The sequence below is a fragment of the Misgurnus anguillicaudatus genome, chromosome 11, assembly GCF_027580225.2.
Source record: "Misgurnus anguillicaudatus chromosome 11, ASM2758022v2, whole genome shotgun sequence".
Classification (NCBI taxonomy): Eukaryota; Metazoa; Chordata; class Actinopteri; order Cypriniformes; family Cobitidae; genus Misgurnus; species Misgurnus anguillicaudatus.
Genome location: NC_073347.2, coordinates 223,280 through 245,074, shown reverse-complemented (window position 1 = coordinate 245,074; position 21,795 = coordinate 223,280). Strand labels below are relative to the sequence as shown.

General features: G+C 39.7%; 2 protein-coding genes across 4 annotated transcripts in view; one reads left to right on the top strand and one right to left on the bottom strand.

Moving 5' to 3' along the window:
* wdr11 (WD repeat domain 11) overlaps window positions 1–21,795 on the top strand; it is a 344,263-nt gene that overhangs the window by 201,597 nt on the left and 120,871 nt on the right. The gene's annotated exons all lie outside the window — the stretch shown is intronic.
* Window positions 13,554–20,513, bottom strand: LOC141368743 (zinc finger CCHC domain-containing protein 12-like). Its single transcript, XM_073872783.1, has 2 exons — window positions 16,413–20,513; window positions 13,554–16,002 (listed from the first exon to the last, which is right to left on the bottom strand). The coding sequence occupies exon 2, from the start codon at window positions 15,282–15,284 to the stop codon at window positions 13,554–13,556; it is 1,731 nt and encodes a 576-aa protein (XP_073728884.1). The 5' UTR covers window positions 15,285–16,002; window positions 16,413–20,513.

Sequence of the window (21,795 nt, the reverse complement as noted above, 5' to 3'; positions counted from 1 at the left end):
TGCTTAAATACTGTTGATTAAAGCAGGTGAGAGTGATTAAGTAGCTGAGCGTCAGCTGGAGTAGTTAGCGATCAGTGATCTGCCTGAACTACGCTTGAATTCCATCCGGTCACTCAAGCTATATTTCAGTCAGGACCACTTAAGAATACCAAAATTATATAATATATTTATATATTATAACAAATATCTGAATTTGGCCAAAGGCTGAGGAATCAAGGGGCTCGATTGTCATACTGCACCTTTAAGATGCATCCTTTGCATGTATCCCCCAAACACAACAACGTAGTTGAGTGCATAACTTCTAGAGACTGCTTGTCTCGGAGTACGCGGCTCCTGGCATGTTGGGTAGCATACCTCAAAAGGGAACGCGGTTCCCTGATATTCATCAGATTTGGAACAGGCAGGTTCAGAGGAGAGAAATAAAATGAAGGACAGCTGAGGTTGACATTAGTTAATCATTAATTAACGGACCCCCAACACAAGATAACGCATGCAAGATGTTTCTTACATCTTGGCATTGTTGGAGACTTTTTACGTGACATTCACTCTTCTCAATGAGCAGCTACCTTCCCAAAAAAATAACCAAAATATAACCAAAAACTAACGTTAGGGGAACGTTCTGTGTTTGCTGGGGAGAAGTGGTTATCTATCCGCGTCCAGACGGCATAATCGTGCATGCGGGAAGCCGGAGCAGGCGGATCCCGCGATGGCTTACATTAATGGCGAGATATAAATATAAAATGGTCTTTGAATAAAATGAATCACTGTACATAAAATAAATGTACTTGAGGGAGCTGAGCAGCAGCACATTTAGAACAGACAAACTGTACGGAGCTGACGCGTTAATGGGCTATTTACCTACAAAACAACGTTTCCCATCATTTATCAGTGTATGTTTTGAAACTGGACTGTTTGGCCGTATAAACATGAACATACACACATTTCGTTTTATGAGAACATAAGCAGATAAACAAACGAGAAAACATTTTCAAGCATTCATGTGTCTTAAAATAACATTTTTGACAGTTCAGAGAGAAAGAGAAACGTGAAATAATGTTGTAAGCCAGTGTAGTAAGAATGCAAATGTGACGTGATGACGTCACTGTTATGCAAATGACGCAATGACGTAATCTAGCGACATTTAGCGACTTTCCAAGCAAGCTTTAGCTACTTTCCATTGAAAATAGTTGGCAACACTGGTTTCTTATGCTTTACATGCTTGTTGAAGATGCGTAGAGCGACTGCCTTCGGGACGTTAAATCAATTGTAAATGCTGTAAAACTATAACTGTCGAATTTTGAGGCAATCAATTAAAACAACATATATACACTGACACTGCAAGGTGGCCTGAACGATTTATATCGAAATGAATTGGAACGAATGCTTGTAGTCACATTGGTCTAACGTTACTGGCCTACTGCTGTAAATACGTAAATGTAAATATGGTAAAACTGCTAAATATTGCATGAAATGCTGTTGATAGAACATCCTGCTATACTGTTGATAAGAAAGTTATTGTTAACAGTGACATAGCGATTTTAGACTATTTGAGCGACAAAGATACTAAAGTGAACTTTTCCCAGTGCGCATACGTGCACAAACTCAAAGCTCACGCACTGAAAAGCGCGTTCAAAGATCACGGAAACATAAGTTCTTTGGGCTTGACAGGAGATATACGCACAAATTATCTTAATACCTGTACGGAATGGATGTCTTCCGGCACTTCCACAGAGAGTATTGCAACATCTTCCGATTCCGAGCAAGCCATGCAAACGCCGAAAAGGGTAAGGAATAAAATTCTATCGATCGCATGAGTACTGCTCAGTCTACAATCTGCTATGCAAATGTCTGTGCGACAGACTCAGTAAAAATGTCTGTGCGACAGACTCGGTAAAATTGTCTGTGCGACAGAGTAGCTACAGAGCGTCTGATTGACTGCTTAAATACTGTTGATTAAAGCAGGTGAGAGTGATTAAGCAGCTGAGCGTCAGCTGGAGTAGTTAGCGATCAGTGATCTGAACTACGCTTGAATTCCATCCGGTCACTCAAGCTATATAAGTGTGGGTGGAGACTGGTATGCAAATACTATTTGCGCAATTTCAATGGCATTTTACACACAAGTCAGACCAGATTAGCTCTCAAAAGCACATCCCACACTGTCGTCATCGATACAATGTCAAGTGGACGTCAGAAAGGGAACTGTTGTTGGCATAAAAGATCTGGTTGCAGGCAAGGGCTAGATATTATAAACTATAATAATTATAAATAATTATTGAACATGACAACATGGTGGTAGGCTGGATCAGCGATGGTGAAAAAACAAGTATGTGGTTCAGCAACTGGCAGCGTAGTGTGCCAACAATAATCTAAACGGCCAGTAGACCAAGGAGCTGATTATAGACCACCAGCAATCGGATCACACATTTCGTTATCCTTGCTATCACGGGTGACGCCACACCACAGAACATAACCTCCGCTCTTGAGAACTTTGAAAAGTAAGAAACGCCTTGACTCATTTTAACACGCGTTGTTGGACGTGACATGTAAACATGTGATTCAATATCAAACGATTATGCAACAAAGTGAAGAAAAATCTTTCTGTGGGCCAGATTATGCTGTATTGTTAAAAGCTGATGCAGGCCGCAGAGAGGGGGAGTTTGAGACCACTGGCCTAACACATCACTGGTTGCACTTCAGGTCAGATAATAACTGTTGTCCCTATACTCTGCACAATGACAATAAAGTTAAATCTAATGCAATCTAAAACATGGTGCATAAGGCAACTTTGCTTTTATAATTTTATATGCTTTTGCTAACAAAAACAGTACCAGGCTGTTAGGTTCATTTAACACATAGCTGCAATCAACAATTATGGGGTCAAGACATCAAAGGGCACAAAACAAAATATTTTCCCTCCATATAAATATACCCTCAGATCATGACTGTGATGACATATGTAAGTTTCATGTCTATATATATATATATATATATATATATATATATATACTGTATATATATATATATACACACCCATTTTGGTGTTCTCGCCTTAGAATTTGTTGACACTGTATACAAGAATGGATTTCTGTTTCAAAAAGCTTTTCACAATTTTGTCTGGAGATCCCCTAGATCAGGGTTCCTCAAATTCCTCAAAGCACTGCAGAGTTTAGCTCCAACTAGGGGTGTGACGGTTATTATATAACCGTGAGACCGACGGTTATAGTTGAACACCGTCATTAGAACTCTATAACCGACAAAACCGTGTTATTAAAATATTAAAAAATATATATCATAAAGAATGTTTAAATACTAATTAAAAACAATTGTCAAGAGTCTGTGTTACACGCCCCACCATGTTATCACGTCACGCAATGAAAAATACAAAGCGGAGCACAACGCGCTGACCCAGCCAACATTGCAAGGTGGGCTTCCTATGTGGGCCCTATATGGGTTTGTCCATGGGTTCCACTATGGCCCCACGTGGGTTGCCCACATGAATTTGATATAGAAACTGAGTGGGGCCTATGTGGGGCCCACGTGGGCAACACACATAGGGCCCATATTGCACCCACGTAATGAAGCCCACGTTACATATCAGGGCCCAGAATGGATTTTTAATGGGTACTGGACTGGTCCCTTATTATGAAATAATTATACTTTTAATGCTTAATAGTAATTTACTTAAATAATATAATTGTTTTAAATTGAAAACCGATAAAAGAAAATCATTTCAGTTCGGTAAATATCAGATTTCAGCATAAATATTCAACAGTTCATTAATATGTAACATCACAAAACATGAAGGAGGTGCAATATGATAAATCAAATTAAAAAACTGTTCAATATATCAAAATACTTTATTGTCAATTTATAACAATACAATGCTAAAATAATCATGAACATTTCAAAACTGCTAAGCCAGGTAATGACTAACAATTTAACATAACACTTAAAATAAGCATTGAAAGAAGTCAAACTCTTAAAATACTTCGAACTCAAAAACAACACAAACATTGCTCACTCTTCTGGAGATGGTCTTCTCATCATCAATTAATCTTTGCTCAAACGTTTTATGAAGAACTTCCAAAGCATCCACAGCCGAACTCATTAAATGTCCTTGCACGTTTGCTTTGATTCATCCCTGTACAGTCCGTGTACTTGTACTGTAGTATTACATTTTCTAAAAACACAACTCAGGATAAATTACAAGTGTAACAGTTGTGAGAGACTCCTGCTGCTCTGATAGAAACCGTATCCTTGCGCCTGAGCGGAAATTCTTGTAGTTTAAATGTTTATCATCTTTATAGTTGTAATTTTAAAAGTCTGCCTATTTTAGCAAAGATTATTTAAAATATGATATTATATTATGTGAAAAAAATCACAATTAAAAACATTTGAAGCAGGACTACTTTGTCAAGCGTAATGTGTCGTTGCAGTGAGCAGATCTCCTTATATGAAACACCTGACTCCACTAATCAGACTCCTTTCAGAATGTTTGAAACATTTCTTTAATTAACACACTTATCAAACTGATGAACTTTCTGACATTTCTTATTTTCACTCATGCTCAGCTGTGCAAATTAAAATTAATATTGGCAGGTAAACATTACAAATATCACAAATAAATGTTAACAATAATGCATTTTTATTTAACCCATGTTGCCCATATGGGCCCCCCACATATCAATGTTAATTAAATGTAAAAAATAATGCATTTTTATTTAAAATGTTTTATACTGATCAAATCATATCTGTTATATTATTTGCTATTTGTTTAAAAGTGACAATCAACCAAAAGTATTATTTTAAGATTGTAAATGTATAAAGATATATTTCAAGCATAACATTTTTTTGCCCACATAGGTGCCATGAGGGCCCCACATTATTATCCCACATGGGCAAACCTACATGGGACCCACATAGTCAACCCACATGGGACCCTCATAGTCAACCCACATGGGACCCCTATATAATGCCCATGTTAAGCCCATGGCCACATGAAACCCATGTTGCCCATATGGGACCCATGTGGGGCCCACATATCAATGTTAATTAAATGTAAAAAATAATGCATTTTTATTTAAAATGTTTTATAGTGATCAAATCATATCTGTTATATTATTTGCTATTTGTTTAAAAGTGACAATCAACCAAAAGTTATTATTTTAAGATTGTAAATGTATAAAGATGTATTTCAAGCATAAAATTGTTTTGCCCACATAGGTGCCATGAGGGGCCCACATTATTATCCCACATGGGCAAACCCATATGGGGCCCACATAGGAAACCCACATGGGACCCACATATATTGCCCATGTGAAGCCCATGCCCACATGTAACCCATGCTGCCCAGATGTCAATGTTGGCTGGGGACATACAGGAGAGACCAGGGCACTTTTTGGTTACTTTTGAGATTAAACATATTAAACAAAGTCTCACCTTTCAAATCATCTCTTCCTTCTATTTAATTTATAGAATTAAATAAACATGAATGACCATAATATGTTTTAACCGCGGAAAGGATCCGCCCCGCTTTTCAAGTTCAAATCCTCCCATGTTAATCTACTAACTCTCCTGAAAGCACATTCACTGCTAGTTGTCTTGCTGTTAATTGTAAATAAACTTAGAGCAAGTACCTAATCATAACTAATCAGTGTTTAGTTTATTCAAATGCTGGTTTCACATCGCAAGCATGAGCACTAAGCAGCGCGTATGCAGAGAACCTTTGCAGCGCGTCAGGCAAATGGCCACGCACCGTGCTTTTACAACGGCTGCGGTTTAATAACAGTATAACAATCTCAAGTTTTAACAATCTCAAGTATGAGCAAAACCTCTTCAAGACGCTTTTTAATCCACATTGTTTTCGTGCTGTTCTGGTCCGTGTAATGACAGATATAGACACAAATTATAGACATTAAAAATCCAATGGCACAATTCTGTTTCTCTGAAGATTATTAAGATAATGATAGATAGAGGATTTCATTTATGCTGGGCAGAGAGTGACAGCGCAGTCTGGCAACAGTGTGTTTTTTAAATATTTAATTGCTTTCTGTTAAATTTCTTTCTTTAAAAAATAAAGTCATTACTGTTTAAATGATTTTATGGTAAAATGACACGCGTAAATCCACAAGCATTTACCCCCCCCCCCACACACACACACACACACAGACGGTTATGTGATGAACCGTCACATTTGACTCACGTCATAACCGTCATCACCAATTCTGAAACCGGCACAGCCCTAGCTCCAACCCTGATCAAACACACCTGAGCAAGCAACAGGCATGAAAATCCTTCACCTTTCTGTGAAATTCACCATTTTGAAGCAAAAACATGTGACCCATGTGAATTATGTAGATTCGATACAGGCAGGTGACAACAAAGTACCACGAAAGTGAATCGAGAAATCATAAGGACTTTGCTTTCGGAATGCTCTTGCGCTACTGTGATCTGTCATCCGCCTTTTCTGTGTTCTTCGTCATATACATGCTTGTTGAAGATGCGTAGAGCAACTGCCTTCGGGACGTAAAGTCAAGTGTAAGACACAAAACACTGTAAAACTATAACTGTAGAATTCTGAGGCGTCAATGATATAAATTAAAACAAGATATATACATAGACTAACATGGCATAGTGATCTGAAAGATTTTTTATTAGAATGGATTGGAACAAATGATGGACATACTCCTCGTTGTAAGCCACATTGGTCTACTAGCCTACTGCTGTAAACAGAGTTGGGCAAGTTACTGAAAATTAGTAATTAGTTAGTTACTAGTTACTTCTTTTAAAAGTAATTGAGTTACTCTACCAGATACTGTAAAAGTAATTAGTTACTAGGGAAAGTAACTTTTAAGTTACTTTTATGTCTGCTTTTTAAATGTAAATATGAACAGTACTGAACAGTCAAACAATAAAATGATATGGATGGGCTATGTTACACGTAAGACTCTAATAAATCACATAGTAGGAGCCCATTTTGCTTTAGATTCAGCCGTTGAATATTTTTGTTAGAAATTATCTTAATATGTAAGCTTAGTTTATTTATGTATATAATTTTTAGATCATTTAGACAAATATTCTGTATGTTTACATTGAAAATATATAGTGTGTTAAAATTGTGTATTGTCTCTTTAAAGGCACACCAGGCAAGTCTGAGTATTATTTCTCTACTAGCTCCCCCTAGTGTCTGGGAGTAAATGCTTTCTATATCTGAGACTTTACGAGACTGCAGGACACCGGGTCGGATACAGCGAACTTGCAAGTGGGGTATTCTTCCTACAGACGGTAGGGGCGGGCGAGAGGGTCTTCATTCGTCATGTAATGAGTCATATAACTGTAGCACCTCTCTGCTTTACTTAACTAGAATAAAAATGTATTGCTTTAAAATAAAAGGAGGTGCCTCTATAGGTTATGATTAGGTTTAGGCCAGTTCTAGGTTCAGCATTGAGGGGGGAGTAAATTGACAAGGACAATGTGTAAGAGTGGAAGAAAAATGCAGTAATTTTATTACAGCAATAAATTATTTAAAATATTTCATTCTGATCACAAAAGAGAGAACCACAGTTAAATATTGAGAAATATTAAATATTGAGAAATATATAATAATAATAAATACACATAAATAAATAATAAAATAAATAAATAAGAGCTCTTTTCCCAAAGTTTCAAATAAAAGCTTTCCAATAAAATGATTAAAAGAAAAGAAATAGTCTTGTACCCGGGTATGTAAGGTGTATATGTCAGTGTATATGTGAAGGCTTATCTGTGTCCAAGGAACACAGGTTGATCCAAGGGTAGAGTTCAAGGGGTTTGGTTGTCCAGTGTGAAAAGGAAAACCAGTTTAATCGAAATCCAATGGGACTGACTCGCCATCCAGTGTTCCAGCTCAGTGTTCCAGCTCAATAAAAAACCAATCTGCATGCAGCAGTTTGAGAATACTAATTAACATCATATATTAAATATCAAAATCATAAGATCTCTTTAAATTCCAATTCAACTACAGTTCAACAAGTTTTATTAACTTGCATCGCTTGTAATGAGAGAGAGAAAGTGCCATTCTCACTCACACACACACACAGGCTAATGTGTGCCCACCTCTAAACATTCTAATATTAATGTCTCCTATCTTCTTAGGAGTTTGTTACTATCAACAGTCATATATATCAAAAATCATGTAATTCAATATATTAATTAATAACTTCTATATCACAAACATAAAAACAATATTATCACAATAACAGTACAATAAAATAAAAGTAAATCTCCCATTGGTTTTTAATTAGTTAGTTCAGTTATCAGAGTAATATCATAGCATTTCAACTCACCGGAGTTTGGGATAAAACAACACAGGTCTTCTAGCCTCAACAATATGTAGAAAAAATATGTACCAGGAATGGTAAGCTGATTCAGATTTATAAAAATTGTTAGATTATATTACAAAAGTATAATTTTTCTTAAAAGGGTTATCAATAACGTCTAATTACAATTCAAGTGGAGTCTCCAGAATGACAAACAAACCCGTCACCTAGGAGATAACTGCACCAAAATAACAGTCTTTTCAAATATATTCAAAAACAAACCAGTCACCTTGAAGTTGACTATAACTAATTTAAAGTCTTTTATTAAACACTTTCAAGCAGACCAAAAGAAAATGAAAAATAAAAACATATAATGTAAACAGCTTTTTGTTCTTGCTATATTTAGATTTATTCTGTGTCTTAATATGTATATATTTATATAGTTATTGAGCAATCTAATACTAAAGTTATGGTCTTAGTAACCAAACTTTAAGGTGGGTTACACCCTCCCCCCCTAAATCACCCTGAGTCCCTTCATGGGTGCCTAATTTTCTTTAAGCTATATCCTCAGGAGTGAGTGATTGTCTAGCTCATTAAAAGAGACAATGGCCCTATCAAAACCATCTAATATGGTGTGGGCAAAAGATATAAGGGGGTTCCCAAGCAGGGAATACTGAAAACGGCTGGGAGCTCTCTGCATTCTCTCAGATCTCCTAGTAGGAGGATCTTCAGAAGGCACTTCATCATCTGGCACTTCATGGAGTTCAGATGCTTCTGAGGGCTCCAAGTTCCCAAAGAGAGGGTCATCTTGAGACTCTTTTTCCTCTTGAGACTCTTTTTCCTCTCTCCAACAGTCATCCACAGGCTCAGGTAAGTCATTCTCAATGATTGCTGGTTTTTCAACTTCCTCAGCAGCAACAAGGCTTCCAGTAGCAGCAACACTACGGACATAACCCTCAGCATTGGCCGCAGGACTTTCAACATCAGCAGCATCAACTTCAGCAATAACAGTGTCTACAGGACCTTCTTCCATGGATTCCACAGGTAACTTTCCCTCATGCTTGTCAGGTCCCACTGGGTGAACAGCTGGGGATTCATGGTGGCACTTGGGAGTCTTGTAGACTCTGGAGAATCTTTTCTCATAGAGAGTTGGGGAACTTTCAGAGCAGGATGAGTCATCACTCTCAGGGTTTGAAGCTTCACTTTCTGACTGTTGAACAGGGTTGTTCCTTGTTCGTGGTCGTCGTGTCATTCCCTTCTCAGGTTGCTCTGGAATCTCCTCATCAGTCAACACTCCACAAGGCAGCAGCAGGTCTCTGTGGAGAGTGCGTGTTGGACCATCTTCTCCCTCAGGTTGAACAACATAGACTGGTAAGTCATCCACTTGCTTGATCACTTTGTAGGCACTTGATTCCCACCGGTCAGCCAGCTTGTGCTTGTTCCGTAGCCGCAGATGTCGAACCAGGACACGATCTCCCTCCGCCAGAGCAGACGCGCGGACAGACTTGTCGAAGCGTCTCTTGTTTCTGACAGCAACCTTCTCTGCATTTTTCATGGCCAATTCATAACTATCCTTGAGGTGAGACTTGAGCTTTCTTACATATTGAGAGTGGGAGGTAGATTGTATGCCTCTAACTGGCAGTCTAAAGGCAATGTCGATCGGAAAACGGGGCTGTCTGCCGAACATGAGCTCATAAGGGGAGAAACCGGTGACTTCGTTCTTAGTGCAGTTGTAGGCATGAGTGAGGGGTTTTACAAAATCACGCCATCTGCTCTTCTCTTTATCTTTTAATGTTCCCAGCATACTCAGAAGAGTGCGGTTGTATCGCTCAACTGGGTTTCCTTGTGGGTGGTAAGGACTTGTTCTAACTTTCCTGATCCCGGTAATGGCACAGAGCTCTTTAATAGTGTGTGACTCAAAGTCCAGTCCCTGGTCACTATGGAGCCTCTCAGGAAATCCATAGTGGACAAAGAATTGCTCCCACAGACACCGTGCCACAGTGCAGGCTTTCTGATCTTTTGTTGGAATTGCAACTGCATACTTGGTGTAATGGTCAGTGATCACCAGGATGTCTTTGGTGTTGCGGTCAGGTTCCAGGGACAGAAAATCCATACAGACCAACTCCATTGGTCTAGTGGTCTGGATGTTGACGAGGGGTGCTGCCTTGTCTGGCTGAGATTTCCTTCTGACGCATCTGCCACGGGACTTTATCTTCCTCTCGACATCCGCTGCCATTTTCGGCCAGTAAAATCTTGATCTCACCAGGTCCAAAGTGCGCTCAATCCCAAGATGGCCCATTTCATCATGCAAGCACTTGAGCACCTGTGATCTTAATTCCTGGGGTAGCACGAGTTGACTAACAGGCTGGGAGTCACACTGCCGGTTCCTGTACAGGATGCCATTCTTGAGTTCCAGGCGGCTCCATTCCTTTGCCATCAACTTGAGCTCTGGAGAAGCAGTCATGAGCTGAGGTGTGGCCTGTTCTCCTAACTCAAGCAGGGGGATGACTTGGCCTATGGCAGGATCTACCCTCTGGTGTCGCCTAAGATCTTCCTCTGAGAACCTGGGGATTGTGACATGTCCTTCAAGGCAGTCGTCCTCTTCAAAGGCATCTGGCACCGCCTTAGGATGGAGTGCGAGGGATTCGACAAGTGTCACTGATGGGGAGTCTGGCTCAGTATTGCAGAGGAGGTGTTTGTGACAAGCAGCAGTGACCACATCAGCAGGTAAGTTGGTCTCAGCAGCTGAAGACAAGTGATGGGAAGTAAACTGCTTTATTCTCTGATGCTCTTCCAGCAAAGACTGGTCACTCATCACCTCACAATGAGGACGTCTGGAGAGTCCGTCTGCATCCTGGTTCTGTTTTCCAGCTCTGTACTTGATGTCGAAGTTGAAAGTGGAGAGAGCTGCCAACCAGCGGTAGCCTGCTGCATCCAACTTTGCTGATGTCAGGATGTAAGTCAAGGGGTTATTGTCCGTTATGACTGTAAAGGTGTTTCCATACAGGTAGTCATGAAACTTTTCGGCAATAGCCCACTTCAAAGCCAAAAACTCCAGCTTGTGAGCTGGATATCTGGACTCGCTGGAGGACAGACCCCGGCTGGCATAAGCGATGACACGGCTTTGCCCATCTTGCTCCTGATACAGAGCTGCTCCTATGCCGATAGTGCTGGCGTCAGTATGTAGCACATAGGGCAGCTTTGGATCAGCAAACCCAAGGACTGGAGAGGTTGTCAGTTTCTCAATAAGGGTTTCAAAGGCCTGCTGGCATGCAGGAGTCCATCTGTCTGTAAACGGTTCTTTAGGGTGGAAGTATTTCACATCATTATCAGTCTTGCTCCTACGCCCCTTCTGGGCAGGTGGATAACCAGTAGTGAGGGCATTCAGGGGTTTCACAATTTTAGAGTAATCTCTGACAAAGCGTCGGTAATATCCAGAGAATCCCAGGAAAGACTGCAACTCTTTGAGAGTCTTGGGCACTGGCCAGGTAGTTAAAGCTCTGATTTTCTCTGGATCAGTGTGAACTCCATCCCTTGACACGACATGTCCCAGGTAGCGCACAGAGGTCTGGAAGAACCGGCACTTGTCTGGGGACAACTTCAGACCGTTGTCTCTGAGCCGTGTCAAAACGTGGGTCAGCCTGGTTTCATGCTCTTCCAAAGACTTGGAAAACACAATCAGGTCATCAATGAAAACAAGGACTTCTTTCAAGTTGATGTCTCCCATGCACTTCTCCATCAGCCGTTGGAAAGTGGAGGAGGCATTCGTTATCCCCTGGGGCATACGATTGAATTCATAGAAACCCAATGGACAGACGAAGGCAGTTTTGGGCTTGTCGGTCTCTTCCATCTCAATTTGGTAGTACCCAGACTTCAAGTCCATGACTGAGAACCACTGGGACCCAGAGAGAGCAGAAAAAGTCTCTTCCACATTTGGCAGTGCATAGGCATCTTTGATGGTCTGGTTGTTCAACTTTCTGTAGTCCACACACAGTCTGACGTCACCACTTTTTTTCCTGACAACCACAATGGGAGAGGAATATGGAGATTCAGACTCCCGGATGATTTCTGCATCAAGGAGGGTCCGGAGATGTTTACGGACTGCCTCATAGTCTTGGGGATGGATTGGCCTTGATCGTTGCTTGAAAGGTGTTTCATCTTTGAGCTTGATGTGATGTTTCACTCTGGCTGCATGGCCATAATCCAACTCATGTTGAGCAAAGACGTCAGAGAACTGCCTCAGTCTGTGTGTGACTCTGTCTTTCCAGGACTCTGGCAGTGGAGAGTCACCGAAGTCAAACTTCAAGTCAGGTGTCTCAGTTGAACATAGCTGCTGGGAGGACAGCTGACAACACTTGACTGTCTCATACTGCTTGGATTCCAAAGAAGGGCTGGAAATTATGTCAAGGGGGGTGGTCAGCTCAGCCATAACACAGTTTACAGGCAGTGTGATGTCATGCTTTGTTTCATTTCTGACCCAAACAGGAAGCTTGGAGGGGTGCTGTGATGGCAAGGTAATGAGGCAAGTGTCCACAAAGATTCCACCTAGCAGGGTTGAGGTAGTCGGATGTTCAACTAGGGCACATCTCTCAGAGGTGACATTGCTGGTGCTCACTTGACCCTCCAATGGAACTTTTCCTCCAGCGGGGATTACTTTGGGCTCTTTCCCTCTCAGCGTCACTGTTCCAAGGTGTCCACTCATTCGTTGCTTCTTCCTAAGTGCCAGCATCTTCAAAATCTGTGTGTATCCAGGCAAAGGGGAAATCAGGCTGGAGGTGTGGTGATCACAGTGCTCATCATAAAGCATATCCAGTGTGTTGGTGCCAATTAAAACAGGTATGTCACTGCTGGAGCGGATGTTGGGGATGACCAAAGCTAGGGTGTGTACTTCAGGTTCTGTGTCAATGAACTCCTTGGGAAAAGCTATCTTGAGCTCTACATACCCGAGGTATGGAACAGACTGTCCATTAGCTCCCTCAACTTCAAGGAAATGGCTCATGGGATGGATGGGCTGATGGGAGAGGTGGTTGTGATAGAAGGACAGGGATACAGTTGTCACCTGAGAGCCTGTGTCAAGCAAGCCATTGCAGTGCACGCCAGAGATGGTGAGGTTAGCAGTGCACTTATGACCAATAAGCCCTCTGGGAACGTTGGAATGTTGCTTTGAGCCTGCATAAGAGAGCCCTGCTTTAGTCTGTGGGGTTGTGGTGGTGGGGCAGGGGGTTTTCTCAGTTTCTGTTTGCCCCATAACAGAAACTAATGCTGGTTTAAACGAGCAGAACCGGAAACACCATGGGCTCTGTCCCAGGCCTGCTGCTTCTCTCTGAGCTCCCTTCTCTTAGCATCAACCAGTGCTGGATTTGCCGGGTCACTGCACACAGAGGAGAGGTGGCCATCTTCTCCACAGTTAAAACAGTAACCAGGTTTTGGCCTCTTGGAGACTGTCTCGTCACGCATGGGTTGTGCGTGGTTGGAGTTAGCCTTCAGTCCAGCTCTGTTTACATCCTCCTTCTTCTTTGATTTTTTTTTGGATTGCTCAGACTGTGAGGCTGTCAGGGAGGCAAGCTGAGCTTTAAGTTGAGCAATATCCTTTCTCATTTGCTTCTCACCAGCAGAGAGTGTCTCTGTGACCTGCATGTCAATGCCGAGATCATCTACATTGCAGTCCCACACGTGGTGGTGTTTGGACTGGACTTTGGTTCTGGAGAAGCCCAAGTGTTGGGACATTCTGTTGGATTTTGCAGCCTGCCTATCCTCCTCAGTCGGCAGAAGCAGTAACAGATCAGAGAATGGAGGTGGAGCATTCTTCTTGTGCTCAAGCTGAAGACTGGAAATGAGAGTATTGTTCCAACAACCTCTACAAAACTGTTTTAACAGCTGGCAGTCAAAGTCACTAAATAGAATGCCTCCTCTTTGCACGACCCTGTTGAGGGCTGTCTGCAGACGGCTCAGGTAAGCAGAGGGCTTCTCACCAGCATCCTGGTGGGTGTTAAGAAACTTTGCGAAAAGCTCATCGCCATCTTCAACTGTGCCATAGGCAGAATCAAGGATGTGGAGGTAGGCATTGACATGAGCATGAGGCCCTAAGTGTTTCACCAGGTTGGCTGCAGGAGGCAACAGGCTCTCCACAATCTTCCTTGTCACGTGCCTTTCAGACACACATGGGTCAGAAAGAAGAAACTCAGTGTGGCTGCGCCATGTTTCATAGTCCACTTCATGGTTAGGGGTAGGCAGTCTACCAGAGAAGATCCGCAGTTTAGTGCTGCTGTGAGAAGACATGCTGTATGTGCCATGGACAATGTGCTCTACTACCACCTTCTGCACCTCAGGCGTTGTGAGCTGATTCACAGGAATTGTGTATGATGGTCGTCTGCCGAGGGAGTGAACATCAGTAGTGTCGAACTGGACTGGAGAAGTGCCACTAAGAACATCGGCTGCCATGACGGATGGTGAAGTAGAATTGTGGGGATCAAAAGATGCATGCCGGTGGTCAGAGGTTGCTGATGGGCTCTGCATTCTTGAGACACCTGTGCTTTCAACGGGGATGGATGGTAAGGAAGGGGGTGCTTCAGTTCCAAGAGAACCCTGGAGACGGGAGAGCTCGTCATGCAGAAGTGACTCCAAGTCCAGACCGCTCAGTTTAGCTATGTCTTTTAAGGAGTCAAGGTATGTCTGTGTTAAACTACTTCCCACATACCTTGAATAAACAATAGACAGTTGCCTAATGCAGTGGACAGTGCTGGGGTCATCTGGGGAAGGCCTATAGAGTGGTAACTGACCTAAATTTGTTATTGTAAGCCCTGACTCAAACTCAACTATGACTGTGTTTTGTAATTCTGGATCAGAGCTACTTATATGTATCACCCTTGAGAAAGGCCCATGTTCCTCTAAGAACCTAAATATTTCTCCATCTGCATCAATATCACTCATACCACTGACTAAGACTGAATTAGGCACTTTAACATTCTTTTGTTTAACCACATCCATTTCAAATGTACAGTTTCAATGTAAAATCTAAGTTTCAATAGAAACTATGTAAATGCAAAGAGAAAATATATATACACTTTAAATATTAATTACAAAATTGTCAACACTGCCCCCTCCTGGCTGGCTCGCCAAGATTTATGTAGCACCTCTCTGCTTTACTTAACTAGAATAAAAATGTATTGCTTTAAAATTAAAGGAGGTGCCTCTATAGGTTATGATTAGGTTTAGGCCAGTTCTAGGTTCAGCATTGAGGGGGGAGTAAATTGACAAGGACAGTGTGTAAGAGTGGAAGAAAAATGCAGTAATTTTATTACAGCAATAAATTATTTAAAATATTTCATTCTGATCACAAAAGAGAGAACCACAGTTAAATATTGAGAAATATTAAATATTGAGAAATATATAATAATAATAAATACACATAAATAAATAATAAAATAAATAAATAAGAGCTCTTTTCCCAAAGTTTCAAATAAAAGCTTTCCAATAAAATGATTAAAAGAAAAGAAATAGTCTTGTACCCGGGTATGTAAGGTGTATATGTCAGTGTATATGTGAAGGCTTATCTGTGTCCAAGGAACACAGGTTGATCCAAGGGTAGAGTTCAAGGGGTTTGGTTGTCCAGTGTGAAAAGGAAAACCAGTTTAATCGAAATCCAATGGGACTGACTCGCCATCCAGTGTTCCAGCTCAGTGTTCCAGCTCAATAAAAAACCAATCTGCATGCAGCAGTTTGAGAATACTAATTAACATCATATATTAAATATCAAAATCATAAGATCTCTTTAAATTCCAATTCAACTACAGTTCAACAAGTTTTATTAACTTGCATCGCTCGTAATGAGAGAGAGAAAGTGCCATTCTCACTCACACACACACACAGGCTAATGTGTGCCCACCTCTAAACATTCTAATATTAATGTCTCCTATCTTCTTAGGAGTTTGTTACTATCAACAGTCATATATATCAAAAATCATGTAATTCAATATATTAATTAATAACTTCTATATCACAAACATAAAAACAATATTATCACAATAACAGTACAATAAAATAAAAGTAAATCTCCGATTGGTTTTTAATTAGTTAGTTCAGTTATCAGAGTAATATCATAGCATTTCAACTCACCGGAGTTTGGGATAAAACAACACAGGTCTTCTAGCCTCAACAATATGTAGAAAAAATATGTACCAGGAATGGTAAGCTGATTCAGATTTATAAAAATTGTTAGATTATATTACAAAAGTATAATTTTTCTTAAAAGGGTTATCAATAACGTCTAATTACAATTCAAGTGGAGTCTCCAGAATGACAAACAAACCCGTCACCTAGGAGATAACTGCACCAAAATAACAGTCTTTTCAAATATATTCAAAAACAAACCAGTCACCTTGAAGTTGACTATAACAAATTTAAAGTCTTTTATTAAACACTTTCAAGCAGACCAAAAGAAAATGAAAAATAAAAAACATATAATGTAAACAGCTTTTTGTTCTTGCTATATTTATATTTATTCTGTGTCTTAATATGTATATATTTATATAGTTATTGAGCAATCTAATACTAAAGTTATGGTCTTAGTAACCAAACTTTAAGGTGGGTTACATAACCATATACCGACTTACGAAGATGATTTATTAACATAAAAATGCTGCCTTGTGTCCCTTTAAGAATTTGGAGACAATTTTGTCAACATGTCATATTTTCTAAAATAAATTATAATTTTTCTGATTCCATATTTATTTTAATAAGCCAGAAACGTCTCTGATGTGTCCTGCTGACAGGCGCGGTGTGCGCGTGCAGCAGCTGACGCAAATTATGGGTCCTCCGAAGATTAGACCGTCTCATTTCAGTTCTCTTCGCGAAATTCTGAGGCTTCCACCTTGAAAGACCGCATGCTCAATTTTTTAGGTCGCATGCTTAGCAGGCCGCGGCCATGGAATTGGGACACAGCTTGTGAAGCTTGCGGCAGTAGTGCGCTCTTTGGTCATATATTGTTTGTATATGTTTTCTGTTGGATTTAAATGATACACAGGATTAAAGGAAGATATTTTATTAGAAAACTTGAATTGTTTTGTCCGACGGACACAGAGCGAGTGGATTGTTTTGTCGGATACGGAGCGAGTGAAACTGAAACTGCGCACTCACACATACTATGGAGTTTTAACACGTTTTAACAGTTGTACAGCGCATATTTTTCTGGAAACAACAATCGGGGATCGTTCTCTTCCATGAAGGCCGGTGTAAACATCTACGATATATATTAACATTTCTCAGATTTATTGCTTTTGTGGACTACACATGCAAGTTAACCCTCTGGGGTCCGACCATTTTGGGACACTCTCAGAGGTTCTGACATGCTCTTACATTTGGTCTTTTTTCAGTTGCTTTAAAACATAATAATGGGAAGTGTCTCATACCACTGCGTTCAGCACAAACTGGGCTAAAATATTGTATGAGCTACATGTATGTACATGTTTGTATTTTTGAAAGAAAAATGTTTATGCGTGGTTTTTAAAAAAGCTAAATTTTTAAGTCACTGATATAAGTCCACAAAACCCATACTAAACATGTTTTAACAAGACTTTCCTAAACATAATCTAGTAGTCTAGAGTTTTTTCTTTAAAATGATGTGACAATCACCATGCCTACTTATTCACATAAAACAATGTATTCATTTAGAAATTGTAAGACACTTTTTGTTTAGACGGGCTGTATGCGAGAAGGATTGATTGACAGCAAGCAAACAAAGGCTCGCATAATGAGCTGCATAATTAGGCAGGAATGTGAGAATGAACTACAGTAAAGAATGTAAGGACAAATGTATATATGTTTGTTTGAGGTTTATTAAGTTAACAATATAATCAAAATAGAAATGATGGTTAGTAGGACATTTTAAGTTTATTTGGAAACATACCCGTTTCCTAAAACTTTGTATAAACTAAGAAACTGATACACAACAGAGCTGTAAACTTCATGTGGCTCATGTTACCATATAACTTTATGTCCAAAAAGTGTTTTTCCACTTCATAGTTTTGTACTGATGAGAGAGATGCAGACCTCTAAGAGAGTTATAAACAGCTGTTAGCATAAATTGTCCACAGAAATACCCTTACTTATATAACTGATGGGTAAATGTCACTGATACTAAGTTACATTCATATACTATCTTGTACATAAACTTAATCTCAGATAAACATCTGCAGCAATTAATATAAAAAGCTGTTTTCAGATGACTGTTTTCAGATGCCCATCCCCTTATCGTCTAGCTTCTGTTTTAAACGTGTTTCTGTAAGCGCGTATGAACTTTAAAAACACATCGCATGTGCGCGAGCTCGCGTCTCCGTGTAACGCAGCGCTCATAAAAACGGTGTCGCGTGTAAAGCGCAATGTATGGAATTACCTTGCAATTAAACAATATGGAATCATTTTACAGCAAATCCCGCAGTGCAGCATTTACTCAAAGTTGCCATGACAGATACGAAAGTGAATAACTGTGTCTTAACACTGTACAACATGTAACAGATATCCGCCATTATGGGAGGTCACGCGTACTCGTTTGTAAATAAGCATGTAAACATGGAATCATATTACAGCACACACTTAAAATATACAGCAGTTCAGGCTTACTGAAAGTTGCCACGAAGGATATAAGTGAATAACTGTGTTTAACACTGTTACAGCATGCAACAGTGAAATCCGCCATTACGTGAGATCGCGTCCGTTTGTAAACAATGCGAAACTTTTTCAATCCAAAGCGTGTAGTCTGCTAAGGTTGATTAATGTTACTGTATGTAGGCTGAACTGCACAAGCCATGAGCATATTAAATTACATGATAGCAAATATAAATGGTATAAATTAACTGTTAACGTTACTTACTTCTAATCCAGCAGTGCGTTTCCATTGTTCTTCTTAGGTAATGTTAAAGATAAATGCTTCTCTTCCTCAATGTCCAGACATAAATGAAGATATTCCTCACGTGTGTGAATAAAGTTTATAATCCAAACATGCTGTAAAAAGTCTTTAAATCTGATCAAACTTTACGCTTTGCTTGTTATGGTTGAACAGCTCGTGTCTTCATTACCATGTCAACAGCTGTGGGCGTGACCAAATTAAAGATAATGAAGTCAGCCAGGAAAAACTGTACTCTCTTTACTTCAATGCAGATTACATAAACTGGCAATATTTGTTTTCGATTATATTTAGCTTGTTTAAAAGTAGACATTTCAGGCTTTCTTTGGATGTGTGTATCATGCTTATGTGACGAGTAATCGCGGAGTTTCAATTGATTTTTGTAACGTGTTTTGAGAGACAGCTGGCAGAGACAGAAATGTCTGGATGGACACCCTGTTTATTTTCTTTATTTGACAAAAACACAAAGATCTGTTGTTATTGTGACTGAACACATATTAAAGAAGACCCTTTACCGTTTCAAATGATGTCAAACACGTAAGTGTATGATTATTAATGATGGAGTATTTTAAGTTGATTCTGCCATGATAAGGAAAAAACACGTCAAAATGCGGCCCCGCGTTTTTGGACCCCAGGGGGTTAATGTCATACTGGGATTGCTTGCAAAGATCATTTACAAACATGAGACCGGATGGATTATGACTTGCGCACAATTTTTAAACAAAGGTATGTTGTTCCATTTAGATTTTTCACATTCATTCTATATGCACTGTCAGCCATGATGAAGTTTAATGATTCATTGCACCGCCCACCACGGTCATGCGACGTTAAATCAGAAATGTCTGATCTGTAAAAGTTTTTTTTACAAAATAGAGTAACGCGAGTAACGAACTCATTTAAATTTCAGTAATTGTAATTGCGTTAAAAAAATATTTCGTTACATACTCGTTACTGATAAAAGTAGTGGAATTACAGTAACGCAGGGGCGGAGTGGGACCAAAATATCTACCGGGAACAATTCGTAGACCACCAGCCCTCCATGGTAGAAAAAAAAAGAAAGAAATGACTGCACAACATGAAATACCAAGTGTTATAATAATTATTATTTTTAAAAGATCTTTAAGTCAACAACAGTCCCCAGTTTCAGGTAATCTAAAGCTTAATTTGGTTGCCAAGCAGTTGCTTATAAAATGATTAAGCCTATAGGAGAGAGGGATGTTTAATGTGACAAAATGTCAGTCATCGTGTGATAACAAAAATATAACGAGGCCTAGACTACTTGTTCTGAGCATGTTGTCAGTGAACAGGCTGTATGTTGGCTATAAGTTGCAGACACTATGTAACAAAAACGTTTTCACGAAAACCTAGGGTATGGCAAAAATTCTTCGTACAAGAAGGCCATTCTCAAATAACAAATCTATGAAACCACATTATATGTGTACTCCATCAACCTGTACAAAATCATACTGACTGCACAGATGTACACTTACTGACAACAATACGGAAGCAATACAAATGAAAAACAAAAATAGAAATCATGGTTGTTTAAATGTTGTAATTCTTAACTAGGTGCAACTCCAGCTACAGATGAACTAAAACAAGATAATATCAAAACAAAACATACTGTGACTTCCCTTCACAAATCTTGTCATTGCAACCGCCAATAAACACTTATAAACACACAATAAAGACTTTTAAATGATGTGATAAAGCACACGTAGTTAACCAACTACGACTATAACACTAGTAAGTAAAACAAGGCTAAATGCAAAAACAAGTCTTACCTTTTGTAGTCATGCAGTTTTCATTCCACAAGTGGCCATATTCAAAAATGCGCGCAAATAATTAATACTATTCACTTCGACTGCGCTACAATTTCCCAGTAAAAGAGAACATGTATATTTATTCACAGAGAACAAATCATATTACTTCTGGAATAATGTATGCAATATGCATAGCGCGAGTGTGGGGAAGAACCGAGTCTGTTTGAATGTTAAAACAAAAAAGGAATTTACTTGCGAAAATAAAGATTACAACAGCAGCAGTCATCATGAGACCTCCTGCAGGGGAAGGTTGGGGAACCCCACTGTTCGACTTCGAGCTGCGCTTCAGGAACGAAAGGCTGATGACAAAAAATTGCCGCGAGGGTGAGTCGAGAAATCATCGTAAAAGTTTTCTTTAGAACCGCTCTCGCGGCACTTGATGTCATCCGCTTGTTGGTTCCTATGTTATAGCATAAAGTCGAACACACGTGTAAATTATCCCTATTAGTGATGTACCAATGTTCAGATATGTTCTACTAAAAATATTTAAAATTATATTTAATGAGCATCATTATAGCCTGTTGATTTCTGGTGTTTTGTCTTCTCTGTGGGTGAACGAGGATAAGCTTTTTTTATTGGTTGTTGCGTTAAAATGTACCCAGATACAACAGTGCTATTTTCTGATTGGCTATTGTGTAGCCTCTTTCTTTTTTTTTTGATTGGCTGTTAAGCTGCACTCTCGACTGGAACTCCAGGGGAGGCGGCTTCTTGATAGAGCGGTGCGGCCAGATACATTTTGGGCGCTGCGGCATATTAAATATATGATTAATAGTTT

Coding starts and splice junctions, on each gene's coding strand:
- LOC141368743 (XM_073872783.1), bottom strand. CDS start 15,284: ATGGATGTGGTTAAACAAAAGAATGTTAAAGTGCCTAATTCAGTCTTA.